Below are 18,103 nucleotides of genomic sequence, written 5' to 3'. Positions count from 1 at the left end.
ATCCACAATCTCGCGAAGTAGGTGTTCTCCAATAGTTCCGCGCCGGACACATCCAGGTACTGGTCGTTGAAGCGATCAACTTCTCCTGGACCTGGTAGGGGCATGTCACCTAGCCAAATGATGACAGAAGCGCCGGTGCTGTAGATACGCGACATCATGCCGACCTGATGGTTTCGCTCCGCTGTATCCGCCTGCGCAATGCAGATTTGATCGATCCATAGCCATGTATCCACATCTTCTCGCAACTCCAACAAACATGCGTGCAAAATGTCTCGGATCTCGAGTCTCTGGTCTCCGATGAAGATATCATGCGATGGCGATGGCGGGCCCCACCGGTAGGATAGCGCGATGTATTCCGGGGCCTGCTCGAGCGGGAATATTTCAACTTCGCAGTGTACGGGGCCGTTTCCCTCTTTGCGAAGCTTGAGCAGGCGTATTTCGTCTAGGGAACGACTAAGTGGCTGGTGCTTGTACGTTGCGGGCTCCGTTGGTGGCTCCAGTCGTGCCTCATGAGGCTCTCCGATGGTTGTCGCCTCTCGTTCGTACATCGCGCGTCGTCTTTGGCTGTTGAAGTTTCCGGTAGTTTTTATCTAGATGAGTTTTTGATGAGGCGAGGATGCATTCTAGGCAGACGAGATCTTGTTATCGTCCATGGCAGCTGAGGCGATGCGGGGCTGTGCAGCAATCGCGCGTCGTGGCGTTTTCAGCCTTGTCAGCTGACTGCATGGTCATGTAGAAAGTGCATGAACGCAAAGCTTGGAGAACAAGCCTTGATAAAAGATTCTTATCCTACATAATTCTACAAAATAGGTGAGGTGGTGCCGACATGATGGTGTTGAGATCCATCTTCTGCCGCCGGAATCTAGCGTCGAGCGCAGATCCCGATCTCGCACCACCTGAGCCACCGAAACACTAACACCAACACACAGATACGAAGAGAGCGACAGAACTACCATACAAAAGACCCAAGAACGCCTCCCAATATCGCGTGTGCGGAACGTTCTAGAGATGCCGAACAAAGTCATGTACTGCGCAACTACCAAGGGCAGACAAACACAGGCTGTCGCGTGTAGTCGCCGCACTGGTACTCGCCCTTCTCCGCATTCACATCGTTGGGATCCTTGTCGGCCGGATCGTTCACGCAGCCAATGACCCTCTCGCCACACCAGAGCGCTCCCGGGTCGTCGCCGTCATTGCGGTACTCGCACACCTCTCCGTCAATCTCGAGATTGAGCTCTTTGGTGCCGCCAGGGTACGTTGTGCCAGACTCATCCCACGGTACAGTCTCAAAGGGCCGGAGGAAGTCTTCGCGGCACTCGACACCCTGCTCATAGTCAGCTTCGAGGAAGAGCCAGTCCATCGTGGGGGCGCCTGGAACATAGGCACCGAGCACTGCGAGCTGCTTGGTTGGGCCAGTCGGCTCTGGCTCTTGCTCCGGCTCTGGCTCGAAATCATCGCAGACGCCACGCCTGGCCTTCTTTGTAGGTGATTCTCGAAACTTGTTGTGGAGGTCTTGGATGGCCTGGTCTACATCGCCCATGAATTTCTCCATTCCTTCAGTCTGGAGGGTATTGAGATCGCGGAATTCGAAGAGAGGCACAGAGCGCTCAGAATTGAACATCTTTTCTTGAGTTTTGCCTAGTCTTCCAATAGACCCGTCGATTTCTCTGTCGAACTCGGTGAGCTTATCGTCTTCATCTGATTCTGGGTCTAGACCGTGGATCCAGTCACGGATGTTGCATTTGGTATCGCCTTGAGCAAAAGTGTAGTCGCCAAATTTGTTGTCGGTAGGCTCGGGACTTTCGGGGGTACCTCCACATACGTCTGTATCAATTCTACGTTTGGTTAGACTGCTCAAACCATCTATAGGTCAAGCCATAACTTACTCGGTTCCGCCACTCTGGTAGCACGCAAGGATGTTGAACAAATCCCAAAGTTTGTCCCCCTTTGATGCCAACTTGGAGCTGACATGCGACAGCATCACGTTAAAATTCGTTCGAGGCGTGAACGATGTGAAGATCTTGGGACTTGAACCCGGTTGGAGAGGATCCTTTGCGTTTTTGGCGTACGATAGGACCAGGGTGCAAAAGGCCAGCACGTCATCCGTGGCTGCTTCCGGACCGATGCCGCCTGGGCTGGACTGGAAGTGATTCTTCGTCACGAAATCAAGCTTCTTGTTTTGGAAACGATCGAGCCCATTGAGGATATTTGGCTCGCTCTCATCGAATTGTTCCTTCATAAGGCTGTACAGTGCCTCTAATGGCATCGGCGTGGTGATTTGGGGCTGGTAAGATATCTTCTCCGGTTTCCTATTTTGGCGGGTGATGATCGTCCACTTATTGCACTTGTTTTCGGCTACGTTGACCTGTCGTGCAGGTGAGTCAAGTTTTCCGTTCCATGGGTACCAGTCAATCTGAAGTGGTTAGCGAGATTCATCACGGGTCTGCTGGGCGGCGCCTACGAGATCCTGAGCCATAGCTGCCGCGACCTTTGCGCCGTTGGTCGCATCATCTGTGCTGCCTACTTTGACCTTGACACCATCAATGATGTACTCAGCCTGGAGTGCTCCAGGTTCGTTGACAGAGTCTGCAGTGAGCTCCCAGTTCGTGCCTGTTCGTTCAGCAATGACCTTTCTCTTTGCGGCGTTTGTATCGTCTGCGCTACATCCCGACTTCGTAAGGCGGAAGTCCGGACTCTCAAACTCGGCACCAATCCCGGCCGTCCCGTCCGTATTGACTCTGTCGGGATCGTCGGCCATTCCATCTTGGATGTCTAGCTGGCATTCCTCTAGGCGCCGTTGCAGAGGCGTACGGATCACAGCTGCAGACGCTGTAAGGACAACTGAGGAACATAGTAGGAACCGCATTGCAGAGGATCGCTTGGCGCGCATGGCGAAGAGTAGGGAAATTGATAGCGGATGAAGGAAGTAGGAGTTAACGATAATAGAGGTGATGATGAAGCAGTGAGAAACTGGCTGTGATGATTTGTGTTGAAAAGAGAGCCAAAACATGTCCTCTTTATAGCCCTGATATGGAGATAAGTACCAATGCTGACGATCGCATTGAGCCCCCTCATGCTGAGATTGAATGCTGGAAATAGCATCTCCGAGAATGACTTCCTCATGGCTCGCATGGTGCGGGCAGACGGCCGCCCCATCTTGTTGCAATGGAGGCTTTTGCTTAGAAGAAGCTGGTGATCAAAATACGAATACGAAGGAGACATGACGAAGACAGTGGAAAGTTGTGTATTTCGGGGGCGAAGATGAAGCGATGGTGGAGAAGAGGAATCGGTTGAGGGAGAGACAAGGCCCCAGTCTGAATCACTGTCAGTCGCAAAGCAGGATTGTGAACGCCCCGTCTGAGTCAAAGGCGCTTTTTCTTGTCCGTTAAGTTGGTTTGGGGAGGAGTAGGAGTCGGTTCAGAATCAACCTGAAGCATAGGGCGAGGCCGGCTTGGCGAGGTGGTAAGCCTAGGCAGGGCTGTCCAATGGCCTCCCTTCCTTAGTCGCTAAAGGCTTCAGCAGGGTCTGTCCCAGGGGCATGACGTCAGCCCGAGACAACGTCTGCTATACATATCGCGGACCCCAAATCTCTCGCCTGATACTGTGCGCCTAACTAGACTTACCCTAAGGCTATTGCAATCATACTGTGTCCCTCAAGAGTACACCTTCAATGGTCAGCCCGGGCCAAAATCAGACCCCAAGCTGAGTCAAAATCGCATTCTCCTCGTAACTAGACGTTGCATGTACCATTGTTTTCAGGATTCTTGTTCTCACGAAGTCGTCTACAACGTCGCTATGGCTTTACTGGAATTAGCAGACGAACTCCTCGCGCTCATCGTCGACCATACGATTCCAGAGGGTTTCGAGAGCCTATGTCTGTCCTGCCGCAAGTTCCACGCGCTTTGCAAGCCCTTGCTCAAGCACCACAACGAACTCCGCTCGCACTTTCGCAACTTCGATTATCTTCTCAAGGACAAATACCCTTCCCTCACCATCAGGACGCCGTTTGAACTCATAGCCCGAATCGCTGAAGAGCCAGTTGTTGCGCGCTACATCGAGCATGCAGACTTCAAGGCGGACCTTCGGCTACCTGTTGGCGGACGCCTCTGGATCATGGAAAGGGATGGCTATCGTCCTGAGACCGTTCGCGACTTATTTGCCAGTTCGAAGTACTTGTCAGGCAACGAATGGCAGGACTACTTCGAAAAGTATGAACGAGGCCTGGAAGACAACCTATATACTCAGGCTGCCTCGTCGTTTCTCCTAACACTGCTGCCCAACGTCAAGACCGTGGTTCTTCCATTTCGCTGGACTCACGACAAAGAAACCGATAAGCTTTTTGAGGCCATCGTCCACCACGCGCGTCAACCCAACGCCACTTCGACCAATGCCAGTCTCGCTCTAGTCACCACTCTGAAGACTGGGTTCTCGTTTGCAATGCGACAAGGTCTTGTCTTGAACAAGATTACTCCGCTCCTGGCCCTTCCAAACATCCATACTTTCCACGGCCCCACTTCAATATCCGACATTGAAGCTCGCGAGCCCTCTTCTCCTTGCCAACCAATCCCACCCCCTGTGGGCGGAACACTGGAAATAGCCTATCTGCGCGGCTGCAACCTCGATGTTCCCGCTATGCAACACTTCCTGCGCTACACGCCGCGCCTGAAAACGCTGGTTTACTCCCACTCTGACAAGCAACTCAGTCGAGTTTGGGATATTTGCGACCTCGTTACGACTATCGGCAAGGAGGCTGGCAGTCATCTCGAAGAGCTGTCTATCACAAAGCGCGAATTTAGCGGCAAAATCGCGCTTGGAACAGCGAACATGCGCGACTTCCCGCGTCTGCATAAGTTAGAGATCCCTCTTGACCTTGCGACATGCGTCATTAGATCCGCTGCCCATCTCGGAACGGATCCTGCAGATCAGTCTCATGTCGATCTTCTGATGTGTGGCCTAGTCCCCGCTTCGGTCACTCGGTTGTTCCTAACATCAGAGGAGTGGAAAAGCCATGACGATGACACCAACTCCACAATCATGTCAGAGACAATCGACGGGGTTCAAGTATTTGAGGGGAGACCGCAACAGCACAAGCAAACCCTCGAAACCATGTTTCACGGCTTTGCTGAGAAAAAGGACGAGCAGTTACCTTGCCTCAAGGAGATCCGCATGTCTTGTCATTGGTCTGCCGACGAAGCTTTGAAAGCCCGATGCGAGAGCTTGCGCGCCGAGGTGGAAAGTGTGGGCGTGGAAGCTCACATTCATGCTAATCGGTGGACGCAAGTGATGGATTATGCGGGGAGATCGCCGTAGACATCGTAATGCAAGTTTCTTCATACATAGCTCTCCATGACTTTCGGTGCCTTGCGTGTATCCCTTTGTTGATTGCCCTGCGTTCCTGTCAGCGAAAACGCCCTGCAGCTATGGAACGCCGCGCCGAATTGGCGATGAGGTCAACAACGCTCTAAACTGGAACGAAAGTATACGAAAGATGTGAGATCAGGCATGGAGTCTGAGGGGCCAAGGCATTTCATTCAGCCATCTTTCGTAAAACTTGTTTCAAAGTGAAACGCGCGGGAGAAGAACAGTAAGACGGCGAGGCGTCCATTTTCGGACACCAGCCGCGAAACGTCGTTTCTTGCGAATGGCCCCAGAATTTGTCTTAATGATACTCGATATGACTACAGTAACAGGCCTACTCCATGTTTCGATAGCCAAGACGTAAGATGGTGGCACGGAAATACAATCTTCTCGAAGAGGAAAAAAAAGTGTAATGCCGTGCCTCCCAGCTGACGTAGGTCTTGTCGCGAAGGATTGCGGCGCTTACACCTAGGTCTACGCGCGTACCTACAGGCCGTGATCTTCGCCCCGTCACGTCATGCCCAGATGATCAGGGATGAAGAGACATTCAGTTTCAGCATCAGCATATACGAACATACCCGCCCGCGGGCGGCCTCTTCGCTCAGCCTTATCCGCCTCGCTACCTAGATTAGGTTGTTTTCGGGAACGTCCGCCAATGCCTGACGCAATTAGGGTCCAAGCAGATCTCATCTACCTCAGCGGTACCTAGCCGTCGACTCAGAAGAACGATCTTGGTAGCTTCGACATCGAGTCCGCATGTAAAGAACCCCATAGTCTGTAGATACGTCATGCCAGAGCCTGCTACCGCGTCTTGGAACGTGAACATCAGCGAGGCTGACTTTGTGAAGCCCAAAGGCGGTTTCGAGCGTGAAAACCAGGGCGATGAGTGGCGCATGCGGAATGCGGAGGAGAGCGGTAACGACTTCCTGTTCCAATACGGGCGGGCCGGAACGGGAAGTGAACTGTATATCGTTCCTGTGAAGTCAAAGAACGGTGACTGCAACACCGGAGCGCTTCCGGAATGTGACTTGAACGATATCTGGAATCACGGCGCAATCGCACTTCCTGTGGATGAGCAAGGATAGCGAGACTCGGACGCGTACCTCGAAAATCTCAAGAAGGGATTCGATGTGACTAACGTGGAAGATGGACCTGGCGTGCACGGCGTCTGCAGCGTGTAGCGGATCACATTGCCAGTTTGGAGTTGGTTTAGACAAGCTCGAAAGTGGGTCAAGCTTTGGAGGGGCTCGCTTGGACGAGCTTTTGCGGGGATAGCAACGGGTTAGGGCCGGTTGACCATGGAGCTCTATCAGCGATATCACGGCATAGATAAACAATTCCGGCTTCTATAAGTTGCGATATCGCTCTTACTCATCGGTGATATCTTCGTCTTTTACTGTTTTCTTGTCCTCTTCGATATACGCCGTATTTGTGTGTGGTGAGGCTGAGCTCACATTTACGCGTCGCGTCCCCCCCGCATTAGCTCCCCGCAGTGTCAACACAGCAGCTATACGCCGTCTTTCTTCCGACAACAACTGTCCTGACGACGACCACGATGGCGTCTCTCGCTCGCACTGCTGGGCGTATTCGAGCCCCAGCTTTCCGAGCAAATGCTCGTCCAGCTTCCAGAGCACCAATTGCATCACAGAAAAGACATGCTTCTGCAGCAGCAGCCGCCGTTGCAGAGAGCAGCGAGCATTCCTTCTTCCCAGATGAGCCTCGCCAGCCTACTGTGAAGACACAAATACCCGGTCCGGAGAGCAAGAAGGCTATCGAGAGACTAAGCAAGGTGTTCGACACCAGAAGCTTGAATATGATGGCCGATTACTCGCAAAGCTATGGCAACTAGTACGCCTTACATCAATTCATCAAGGGAGATAGACTGACATCATCCAGCATCGCAGACCTCGATGGAAACGTCCTCCTCGACGTATACGCCCAAATCGCCTCCATCCCCGTCGGCTACAACAACCCATCCCTGCTCCTCGCAGCCACCTCCCCCGATATGGCCTCTGCCATCATCAACCGGCCGGCACTAGGAAACTTCCCGCAGCACGACTGGGCCGACATCCTGGAAACGGGCATCCTATCCGTCGCGCCCAAAGGCCTCAACCAAGTCTTCACCGCGCAAGCCGGCTCCGACGCCAACGAACTCGCCTACAAAGCCGCCTTCATGTGGAAACGCCAACAACAACGCGGCGGCATCGACGCCGACTTCTCCGCCGAAGACATATCCTCGTCCATGAACAACAAAGCGCCCGGCGCACCCGACATGTCGATCCTCTCCTTCAAAACCGGGTTCCACGGCCGCCTCTTCGGCAGTCTATCAACCACGCGCTCCAAACCCATCCACAAGCTCGACATCCCCGCCTTCGACTGGCCCCAAGCCCCCTTCCCAGTCCTGAAATACCCCCTTCATGAACACGAAGCCGAAAACGCAGCAGAAGAACAGCGCTGCCTCGACGAAACCGAATCCATCCTCCTAAACTACCACAACCCACCCGCAGCCGTGGTAATCGAGCCCATCCAATCCGAAGGCGGCGACAACCACGCCACGCCCTTTTTCTTCCGCGGCCTGCGCGCCCTCACACAGAAACACAACGTCCTCCTCATCGTCGACGAAGTGCAAACGGGCGTCGGCGCGACGGGCAAGTTCTGGGCGCATGAACACTGGGGGTTGGACGCGCCGCCTGATATGGTTACTTTCAGCAAGAAGGCACAGACGGCCGGGTATTACTTTGGGGATAATGCGCTTAGGCCGAATAAACCGTATCGCCAGTTTAATACTTGGATGGGTGATCCGGCGAGGGCTATTCTCTTCCGGTCTATCATTCAGGAAATCAAGCGTATGGATCTTGTTAACAACACTGCTGCGACGGGCGAGTATCTTTTCGCGGGCTTGCAGAGGTTGAGCGAGAGGTTTCCGCAGGAGATTCAGAATCTGAGGGGCAAGGGACAGGGCACGTTTATTGCGTTTGATAGTGTGAGGAGAGATGAGGTGCTCAGGAAGGCGAAAGGTGAGGGTGTCAACATCGGCGGGTCGGGAGAGAGGGCAGTCAGGTTGAGACCCATGCTCATCTTCCAGAAGCACCACGCGGATCTTTTGCTGGAGAGGTTGGAGAAGGTTTTCCACTCTTGAGACGGTGTATAGGTCATGGGTTTATGAACCTGCGATGACAATGTGATGGACGACTATTTGCTTGGGACGGACAAAGTGGAGTTCGAAGGCGTTGATAATCGTGTTTGGTCTTTTGATAGGAAGTAATGACGATGATGTTCAATTGCTATCGAGTTCTTATTGGTAAACACTGAACTCCCGTCTGGAGGATATGTAACATGTCGGACTTTGGGCATATTCATCATCTAGAACCCATCAATCTTCATCAAGATATACCTTCCCAAACAGATTACCAACTTCTTTACCATTAACTGTCTCGGAATCTTCAGACGCGGGAGACCGGAGGTAAGGAAACCGCGCTAGTTAACCCCGCCAAAAGTTTCGCGTCAAGATACCTCGGGAGCTCCAACACTGCGACAAAGAAACCCAAAACGCGCGTACGCTCTCACGCCCTCAATATGGCGCCAATAGCTACCCAGAAAGAGCCTACTTCCACCGCGACCGCCGATCCAAACTCCTCAACATCTCCGAACGCGCCCATCCCCAACAACGCAGACACGAGCATACCCTCCGACGCAACTCCCACCCCAAACACCCCACCCACCAAAAAGCGCAAACGCAAAGACAAGCCCACAGAAAAACAAACACATATCCTTCACCAGACCACATTCCGAAAAACCAGCTGGAGTTACTTCCACCTCATCCTCCTCACACCAGGCACCGCTTCTTTACCTCCCACAACCACCACCACCCCATACAACCCATCTCCTCCCCCTCCCTCCCCCTCCCTCTCCCCCCTCCTAATCTCAACCCTCCTCACCGCCCCCCTACGCGCCTACCTCGGTACCACCGGCACCGCGATCCCCATCGACACGCTCAAGATACATGGACGGGAAGTGTGGGTGCGGATTCCGCGGCAGGATGCGCGTGGATTTAGGGCGAGTTTGAGTGGGTGGGTGGGGAGTTGTGAGGGGGATGAGGTGCCTGGGGTTGAACAAGGGGTGGGACAAGGGCAGGGGAGGGTGGGTGTGGCGTGGAGGGTTGTGGGGGAAGGGGGGGTGTTGGGGTGTTTGGGTGGGGATGGGAGTGGGGATGGAGGGGAGTTGTTTGGGTGAGGGGTTTATGAGGGGTGTGTGAGGATGATGGTATATACGAGTTGAATGGGCATGGTGCAGCGCGGCGAGGGCTACGTGGAAAGATGTGCGCATGGCTAGGGGGAAGAGGGCGAACGGCGCGGTCGAGAAGAGAGACATGTCAGATCGCCAATCCTCGATACGACCCCGACACGCGCAGTCACCGGCCCTCGTACTACACAGATGTCAGTCAAGCGAAGGGAAACAACGAAGGAGGACAAAGGCCACGATCGAAGTCGAGATTACGACCGGACCTGCCCATCTCGATCAGTCCTGATACCAAAGGACTTCAGACACCGCCATGCCAGATCACCGGGACAACACAAGACAGGACTCAGGAAGAGAACAAAGATTATTCAATCTACACAGTTCAGAAAGGTATCTCTAGCAAGACCAAGACACGATGTTCAAAACACTGAACATCGTCCGTTCCCCGTTCATCGCCATACCGCTATACCGCAATCTACCAAGACCATTTATTCTCTATCCAAGTACCGCGCAACGATTCGGCCGATCGAGTGCGATGGGTTTACTGCCAACCCGGCTGAGGAGTGTGGTGACTCGGCGGGCCTCCGTACCCAGCCTGATGGCCACCAGGTGGAGGAGGATACTGTTGGCCGCCTCCGTATTGGTTGGCGTGCGTGGGAGCACCGCCGTACTGGTTGTGCTGGTGGTTATCGTAGTTTGCGGCGCCGCCGTAGGGACCGGTTGGTGCGCCGTATGCCGGACCTCCGTAGCCAGCTAGATGAATGTCAGTCCCTACGAATCTTGATTCGAGGAGGTGTTTTGTTCATACCTTGTTGTCCGTAGCCGCCTGGTGGGCCGCCCGCTGGTGGTCCTTGACCGTAGCCTGGTGCTGGCCCGCCGTATCCTGATTGTCCACCAAATCCAGCTTGCGAACCATAGGGTTGGTGCTGGCCGTGTTGACCGTGCTGTTGCTGCTGGGGCGGAGAGTGTTGTCCGCCGTAGCCTCCGTGGGCTTGACCCTGACCGTATTGTTGTCCAGGACCTGGGGATGAGTAACCGTGGCTTGGAGCGCCGCCGCCGTATTGGCCGCCTTGAGCGCTGGGGTTGTAGGACGTTGGCGGCGCGGTGCCGGTGTAGGTGCCGCCTGACGAGGCACCGGAGTAGCCGTAGTCGCCGTTGTTGGGCTTGTTGTGCTAGATGATATCAGCGCGTTTCTCTGAGTCGAGGCTCATGTCCATACCGATGATCCTCCACCGAGGACGCTCCCAAGCATGCCCCCAAGACCACCACCACCGCTCGATGCGTGACCAGCGCTGCCACCATGTTGACCTCCAGAACTTCCATGCTGCTTCCCACCACCTAGCAGGCCACTAGCAAGCTGTCCAACAAGCTGTCCCGCACCACCGCCACCAGAGTGCCCCCCAGAAGAACCACCATGTTGTTTTCCACCTCCGAGGAACGATCCAGCGAGTTGACCGACGAGGTTTCCCGAGCCACCGCCGCCATGTCCACTATTACTCTGCTTGTTGCCCATGAGCGCGTTCATCGCAAAGCCCTATTCTCATTGTCAGCCAGCGCCCGATTGATGCCCAAGTAGCATGTCGCGTACACCCAATCCACCTGCCCTGTCGCCAGTCGGGCCGTCGCCCATGCCTCTTTGTCCGTCGCCTGCATCGGGGCCTGAGGTGCCGGGGACGTTGTATGGGTTCGTCTGTTGCGCGGGTGTGCTGTGGGACGAGGAGCCGCCTACGGGCGCTTCGCTCGTGGGCAGTTCCCATTGCGAGACGCCGGTGCTGATCTGGACATCTATCGCGGCGGAGTCAGTATGTTTTGCTTCGTTCGCGGGTCGAGGCGTCGGTGGGGAGATAAATCGCGCGATGATGCGGCCAAGGCTACGTACAGTAATACTTTCGGGATCTGTGGTCTATGTCAGTTTCGTGTCGCGGGGCATGCGGTGCGAAGGCGGGGCAGCCAGCGTGTCTTCTATTATGCTTCAAAGAGAGACGTACGAGTTATCCCACTGCGCTATCCATCCAGCGGGCAGCTTGGGAAGCGTAGGGTCGGTAGGGCCCGAGTCTGGCGAGACAGGCGGGATGGGAGGTGTGGGTACCGCCATGTCGTTGGTGTGGAGAGCAGGGGATGGCGGGGTACAAAGGGGGAATGCGATAGGAAGGGAGGAGAAAGGATATAAGAGAGATTCAGTATAGGAAGAGAGGCGGCCGGAAATATCAACACATCGCAGCCAGCGGTTATATGACAGGAGTGCGAGCAGCAATGGGCGGGTGGTCCTTGTTAGCGGTCATGGTGGGGATTGGCCAGGATGCTGGGACGCTCTGCGAGGCTGTGCACTTGCGCAGTCACTCGAGTGACGCATGTCTCGCGCGCGAATGTGTTTCTTCAGCTGCCTTGCATCGCTGCCATCACAAACAAGCTAATCACATTCACACGGCAAACCCGATGATCGCTTGGCATGGCTGGCTTCTACATGTGGCTGAGACAGCTGCCAAACGGTTCCCAGAGCCCGACCTTTGCGCCCGATGCAACCCAATACCAACACACGGATATCTCGATAACCAACCACATAAACGCCTCCCTAATGCATAGTTCCTGTCTTGATCCGAGCATGAACCCCAAAGCCCGACGCCTGTCATATCTGTACAAGACGTCATACCCGCACCTGAAACCCAAACACCCAAGATTACTCCTTAATGAAAGTGGATCACCACGCATACCCGCCTCCATCGTCATTTTCGTTATCGTTGCCGTTCCACTCCTCATCCCCACTGGGCTCTGCGTCAAGGAAGTCGGCTTCGTTGAAGATTTCCTCGCGTGGTCGGAAGTTGTCGATGCGGAAAATGACGGTGTGGCATCGACCTTGCACAAAAGGCTCTTCTTCATCTGAAGCCGCCTCTTCCTCCGAGGCAGCGTCTTCGTTGGACTCCTCATCATAGCTTAGAGCTGCTTTTGAGCGAGAACGAAGACGCTTCGAACCCCAGCCTTCATCCTGCTTCTGTACGCGTGACGATACCAGAGGAACGTCACTTTCGCTACCATCGGCGTGGTCTGCCATGACCGGGTCAGCCTTCTCTGCCATTTCTTCAGAGACACCTTCAATGAAAGAGTCCACCTTGTCCCCGTCGTCGCCGCGAGCCTTCCATTCTCTAAAGGCTCTGAGAGACGCAAGACTAGGATCAGGTGTTTCCCACTTTCTGGCAAAGACCTTTCTGAACTTGGCGGTCCACTTCTGTCTGAACTCGGCCCTCTGCCGCCAGTCGGTGTCCACCATGGCGATGATAGTGATCTCCTGAAGCCGGGGCAATTCTTCAGCAGAGTTTATAAGCGAGCTGAAGAAGTTGTCCGCAGACTTCGAATTCCAGTTCCGCAAGTACTGGCAGTCAAGGGTACGAAGTGATGTTGGCCAGGTAGGCATTTCGTTCTCGCCAAGAAGCGTCTCGTAGAGAGGCTCGTTATCCGAAGACATGACAAGAGAGCTGTAGTAGGTAGCATCCATTCTGAGGACCTCGAGCTTAGGGCAAGAACGCTTCAAGTCGACTAGGAATGACATGTCTAGAGCCTGGTTATGATTGAGGGTTAGCTCCTCGAGGTGAGAGCCATGTGTGGCCAGAAAAGCCTGGAATGCATCAGAGAGTAGCTCGCCGCAGTTGATGATGCTGAGACTGGTGAGATCAGTGGGCAACAATGGAAGCAGACGCCCGCTGACAACACCACAAGTCTCAAAGGACAAGCTTCTGAGATTAGGGAGCACAGCCAGCGCAGATGCCAGCAGTTCTTCTACTGTAGGTCGACCGTCATCCTCTTCTGGGTCCTCGCGAACAACTTCGGGGTGGAACTTGACGAGGGACACATCGCGGAGACTCTGAAATGCGGTTCCTTCGTGGATGGTCTTGATCCATAGAGGTCCTTGACTACAGAACGTGCTGCTCCATCGCCAACTTCTCAAGCGGAGGCTAGTCTGGCGAAGTGCATCAAAGAGCTCGGCAGGATATACCCAGCGCCGAAGTCGCCTAAGCCGCGGGCGAAAAGGTGGCCGGTCCATAGGATCAAATATGTCAATTTCCCGCAGTGTCGTCAGTGACCGGACCAGGGCCGCAAGGTCGGCAGCGCTGTTTGCGTGATCCGTCAAAGCAGTCATCTGTGTAGCATCCAGCTCCAATCTTTTGACCATGACCCGATAGTCATCGTGGGCCCCTGGTGGAGGATTGATCAGATGGTGAACGAGGTCTTTGCGCGTCTGTCTGATGGCGAATATGGGCGGGTTACGGTACAGAGCCGTCAGAGCCGGTTTTGTGAACGTTGAGCACATCCTGGCCATCTGCACAAGCCACGGTATCGATGCGGTAGGCTTCATGTTCTCGTCGTGGAGCGGGTGGGAGGCGTACACGAATATCTGGAGGAGTACGTGATATGGTAGGGAAGCCCAGGCCTAAATAAGAGAATTAGCATTGATCGATCCATCAGGTACAGAAGACATACCGGCTTGTGTCCATCAGAGGGGATAGTCGTCTTGCGCTCGACTTGAGCCTCCTTGTTTGGCTTCAGCGGTGCGCCTATGACAGCTTTCCGTCGCGATCTACCCCTCTTGGTGCCTCCTGTCTTCTCTGATCGTGGTGATGGCACTGCCACCGGGCGCGACCTTGTCCTCACTGTCATGACGCGCTCATCCTCCAGCTCGAAGTCGGCATCCGGGTCCTCTTCGTCTTCCTCGTCTGAGCTGACATCTTTGTATGATATCTGTGGGGCTCCTCGAGTTCTTGAGCTTCGTGAGCCACGTTTCTGCCTGATAGGGGCGGGTTCTGGCGGAGAGTGGTCGCTTTCGCTGGCGGCTTCATCGTCGGCTGGTGGGCGGCGAGTCGATCGTCTGGTAGGGACGGTGCGCTTTCTGGTGGTCTGCTCATAGCCGGAGCCTTCGGAGAGATCTTCGTCGCTGCTCGGCTCTTTATACGAGACTGCGCCGCGTTTGCGCTTCAGTGTGACGGCCATGTCGTACAAGGTAGGGTCCAGTGACTATGGGGGGCCAGCTCGCAGACTGATTGGCCGTGAGTCCAGTCTATAAGGGGCTCCTAAGCCCTCGGACGCAGTCGCGGAGGTGCATTGAGCAGGCCAAAGTGTGAGTCAGAAGTGTGAGGGCTGAGAGTGAGTGTTGCGATAGTGAAATGTCGATGCATGCGGCCTTCGGAGGTAAGAGGCCATCAATGAGATCATCCGGGATCCGCCAGCCGATGCAGCTTAGCCGCAACGCCCGTGCACGTGACACATGCCACAACACACCTTTGCCTGCATACACCCGTCAGGAGTGTGGGGTGTCCGTCGTGTTCGCATTGCTGCACAGTAAGCCTCGCAGAAAGTTGCGATTCAGCATCTCGCCGGCTGAGCGCTGTCTGCTTGTGCGCTATCGCGTCGTCCCTGGTAGCCGTCGCGCGCCACAAACCTCTGCGAAACAACAAACACGAACCCATCAACACAAGACACTCAACTCTTTGTCGGCCAATTCCAAAGCAAAAGGCACAATTTGCGTAATTGTTGCGCGTCTGGTTATATCGTGGGACAGACGCACGCTGGCCAGGGGCGTCAGACCGCTAGAAACAACAACAACCCTGCTTTCTCGCGATCTTCACTTCCGCGCCCAATCTCCATCCGCAACGCCGCTCTGAACAGCCGCGCAGGACCGCAGCAAACCCCTTCTTCTCTCACCTGATCTCACCAATGTGCGCTCTCACCACACATTCTCGGTTGCTGTAGGATGCAACTGAGCAACCACTCAATTCTGTAAGAACCATAGTTTCTCAACAGATGAGACATTCTCTAACATGCATGTGCACTGGCAGAGCATGCTAGAACGGCGAGACAGGTTTTTCGGCAACATCATCTTCTACGACTACCTGTACAAGACGAAGAGATTACCGTTCCTGGAGCGAAATCGAAAACAAGTGCAGCAGGGCCTCTCGCATAGCCAAAGCGAAGATCAGTACTCACAGACAGGACCCCGCTTTCGCTCCCAGTGGCAACCTCCATCCTGGGATCTACTAGACGATATGATCTCAGCAGAAAAATCTGGGGGATCCTTCGTTCTTGAGGTGCACAGTATACGGCCGCTGAACGCCCCAGAAACTTCTCAAAATGGTCAATCAAATGATCCAGCGCGGAAGGTGCGGAATATCTTACGATTGACAACCTCCATCAAAACGTCAATCGTTTCATCGTCGACCATGCCCACCTGCAAGAATCCCCCAGACCAGGAAGCAACACTGCGAGGATTTGATAGATCGGAAAAGGAAGCTTCAATCGAAGTGGAGCCCATTGTCATTGATCGCGAGAGTTGGTACACCGATCCCACCAAAATCGATGATAACGATATTCACATGATCATGCTAAGTATCAATTTCGAAACTCACGACAACGTCAAGGACCTATACGATTTCATGGGCGTCAAAATCTCGGATGCATCAGCTCGTCTTTCGACGTCGTATGGGAACATCTTCGATGTGCCGCAGGGAAGGATAACCTTACCACTGAAAGCAGCTGGGAAACAACTCGGTATCGGGCTAGAAGTCAGTATGCATTGGATCCCACTCAAAAGAGACTCGGTCTTGACGAGCTACAACCGTCACCTGAAAAGCTCTATGCAGCCTCCCAGCTCATATCCTACGCCACCTCTCGATATGGAACCCCGCTACAAACTTACATTTGTGTACGGGAATGATACTCTTGAACGATCAGAGCTCATGTGTCCGCATTGCTCGAAGAGAAAAACCACTGACATTGACGATCTCAAGATGCATCTGATAAGTTGGCACGATTATTTCGATTACCAGGTCTTCCTTGAGCAGGTCGACGAGCACGGGGTGGAGCACTGGCGATTCGAGAGCGAAGTGGCGAATTACAGAACAGATCAGCGTCAACGTGCAAGCGACAACGCTGACGAACCCTACGATGTGCGCGTACTTGCACCACCCAAACCCTTCGACAGACGAAAATTTTTGGCAGGCGATAACGAGTTTGAAAGAGCTGCGAGACTTGGGAAAGCTACCAGAAACGCGAGATCGAAACTTGCGCCAAGTGGTCAGCAAGTCGCACCTGCGCCCAGAATACGCAAACCTCCAGACCAGGTCCAGTCTAGACCACAAAGGGAGAAGAAAAAATTCGTTGTACCGAACGCGCCGAAAGGCATCACTTTCTTTCGATCACTCAGCAGAAGACCTCTTCAGCCTGGCGAAGAAATCAGTGAGAGCGATGACGAGCTGGATGAAGAATGGCTATATCGCTGGAAGCACGCAGAGATCGACAAAGCAGACCTACCAGAATCAGCCAGGCGGTTCATAAAACTCTTCGATGACTTTATGCACGAAGAGAGTCTGCAATCAGACATACATCTTGGAGACGCCATCGTTCGGTTCGCACGAGAATGCGGTGTACGGATATGGCGGGAAAACGTCATGGGCGAATTCACGAAGAAGCTGGATGAGTTGGTAGAGGAAGATATTATCTCCAAGGATGTGCACAGCAAAGCCTTGGAGATCGTCAACGACCAGGAGACAAATTACCAAGGAGCCAACGAGTTGTCTCAGCGATTGGAACAGCTCGATGTTCAAAACCAGGAGACCTCTGGTGGCTCCACTAAACTAAGGGCGCATACGAGGTCTGCGCCGAAAAGGGACAGGAAAGGCAAGGGAAAAGCGCCAGCTCTTGACGACTCCTTTGACGACGTTCTTGCCGACGTTTTAGGCGATATTGACAGGTCGTACTCACGAGCACTCAATGGCTACATGACTCCTACCACTCCAGATCCTGATGGCGATGTGGACATGAGCGAAGCACCGCCACATGAAGTCGAACAACCACTGAATACACTTCAAGATGAAGATGACGACCCACCATACGGCTTATGTTACTGTGGCCAAGATGCATCGGCGACACCAGGATCGGGTATCATCACCTGTAATGACACCGTAAGCACCACAAACGCCGGAGCATCGCTAGTATGTCATTCTCAACTAACATCTCAACAGGACTGCATACGGCAAATCTTCCACTGGGCATGCGTCCAACAGGTCACCCACTTAACGAATCCAACTCACAAACCACGCGACTGGACTTGCTCCGACTGCCAATTCGATCGCGATATGGCGATTTAGCTCCTCTCCGTCGAAAAGTCCATGGCGCCGTAGCAAGGCATCCATCTCCTTGACTCTTATCTCGAGCATATATGGCGTTCTGGGTGGGGTGGTGAGCAATGAGCTTAGCATTGATATACGTTTTCCGCCTTGGCAGACCAGTATTAGTTTCTTTTATCCTTTCTTGATACCACAGCATTTTTGGGTGGGCTTTTACTTCGGCGTTTGATGTTGTGTGAGGTCGCTGCTTTGACGGCATGGGATGCGTATTGAAAGCATGGCGTGTCTGCGGTTCACTGAGGCTGATATATCCTACCAATACCACCATTCAAAAGTTCTATCTCTTCTGATACGCATCGGAGTTGTGCGCCGTCTGTACCTGCATACTGTACTCA

General features: G+C 53.9%; 7 protein-coding genes across 7 annotated transcripts; 4 read left to right on the top strand and 3 right to left on the bottom strand.

The window, feature by feature from the left end:
• Nucleotides 1-1,036: 1,036 nt before the first annotated feature.
• J4E93_003999 (uncharacterized protein) lies at nt 1,037-2,890 on the bottom strand (the record flags this gene model as incomplete). The annotated part of the gene is made up of 3 exons (XM_049341929.1): nt 1,037-1,835; nt 1,887-2,413; nt 2,462-2,890. The coding sequence occupies 3 exons, from the start codon at nt 2,888-2,890 to the stop codon at nt 1,037-1,039; spliced, it is 1,755 nt and encodes a 584-aa protein (XP_049201434.1).
• Nucleotides 2,891-3,795: 905 nt separating this feature from the next.
• Nucleotides 3,796-5,310, top strand: J4E93_003998 (uncharacterized protein; the record flags this gene model as incomplete). The annotated part of the gene is made up of 1 exon (XM_049341928.1): nt 3,796-5,310. The coding sequence occupies one exon, from the start codon at nt 3,796-3,798 to the stop codon at nt 5,308-5,310; it is 1,515 nt and encodes a 504-aa protein (XP_049201433.1).
• Nucleotides 5,311-6,013: 703 nt separating this feature from the next.
• On the top strand, nt 6,014-6,443 carry J4E93_003997 (uncharacterized protein; the record flags this gene model as incomplete). The annotated part of the gene is made up of 2 exons (XM_049341927.1): nt 6,014-6,031; nt 6,207-6,443. 2 exons carry the CDS (start codon nt 6,014-6,016, stop codon nt 6,441-6,443), a joined length of 255 nt encoding a protein of 84 aa, XP_049201432.1.
• Nucleotides 6,444-6,913: 470 nt separating this feature from the next.
• J4E93_003996 (uncharacterized protein) lies at nt 6,914-8,497 on the top strand (the record flags this gene model as incomplete). The annotated part of the gene is made up of 2 exons (XM_049341926.1): nt 6,914-7,206; nt 7,255-8,497. The coding sequence occupies 2 exons, from the start codon at nt 6,914-6,916 to the stop codon at nt 8,495-8,497; spliced, it is 1,536 nt and encodes a 511-aa protein (XP_049201431.1).
• A 1,641-nt stretch (nt 8,498-10,138) lies between these two features.
• Nucleotides 10,139-11,692, bottom strand: J4E93_003995 (uncharacterized protein; the record flags this gene model as incomplete). The annotated part of the gene is made up of 6 exons (XM_049341925.1): nt 10,139-10,350; nt 10,406-10,769; nt 10,817-11,131; nt 11,186-11,382; nt 11,477-11,493; nt 11,586-11,692. The coding sequence occupies 6 exons, from the start codon at nt 11,690-11,692 to the stop codon at nt 10,139-10,141; spliced, it is 1,212 nt and encodes a 403-aa protein (XP_049201430.1).
• Nucleotides 11,693-12,295: 603 nt separating this feature from the next.
• Nucleotides 12,296-14,577, bottom strand: J4E93_003994 (uncharacterized protein; the record flags this gene model as incomplete). Its single annotated transcript, XM_049341924.1, has 2 exons — nt 12,296-14,020; nt 14,071-14,577. 2 exons carry the CDS (start codon nt 14,575-14,577, stop codon nt 12,296-12,298), a joined length of 2,232 nt encoding a protein of 743 aa, XP_049201429.1.
• A 1,226-nt stretch (nt 14,578-15,803) lies between these two features.
• Nucleotides 15,804-17,729, top strand: J4E93_003993 (uncharacterized protein; the record flags this gene model as incomplete). Its single annotated transcript, XM_049341923.1, has 1 exon — nt 15,804-17,729. One exon carries the CDS (start codon nt 15,804-15,806, stop codon nt 17,727-17,729), a length of 1,926 nt encoding a protein of 641 aa, XP_049201428.1.
• Nucleotides 17,730-18,103: the final 374 nt, after the last annotated feature.

The sequence above is a fragment of the Alternaria ventricosa genome, assembly GCF_023758065.1.
Source record: "Alternaria ventricosa strain BMP 2768 chromosome Unknown scaffold_5, whole genome shotgun sequence".
In the NCBI taxonomy this organism is placed as follows: Eukaryota; Fungi; Ascomycota; class Dothideomycetes; order Pleosporales; family Pleosporaceae; genus Alternaria; species Alternaria ventricosa.
Note: the sequence above shows the minus strand (reverse complement) of the source record. Positions and strands in the feature narration are given on the sequence as shown.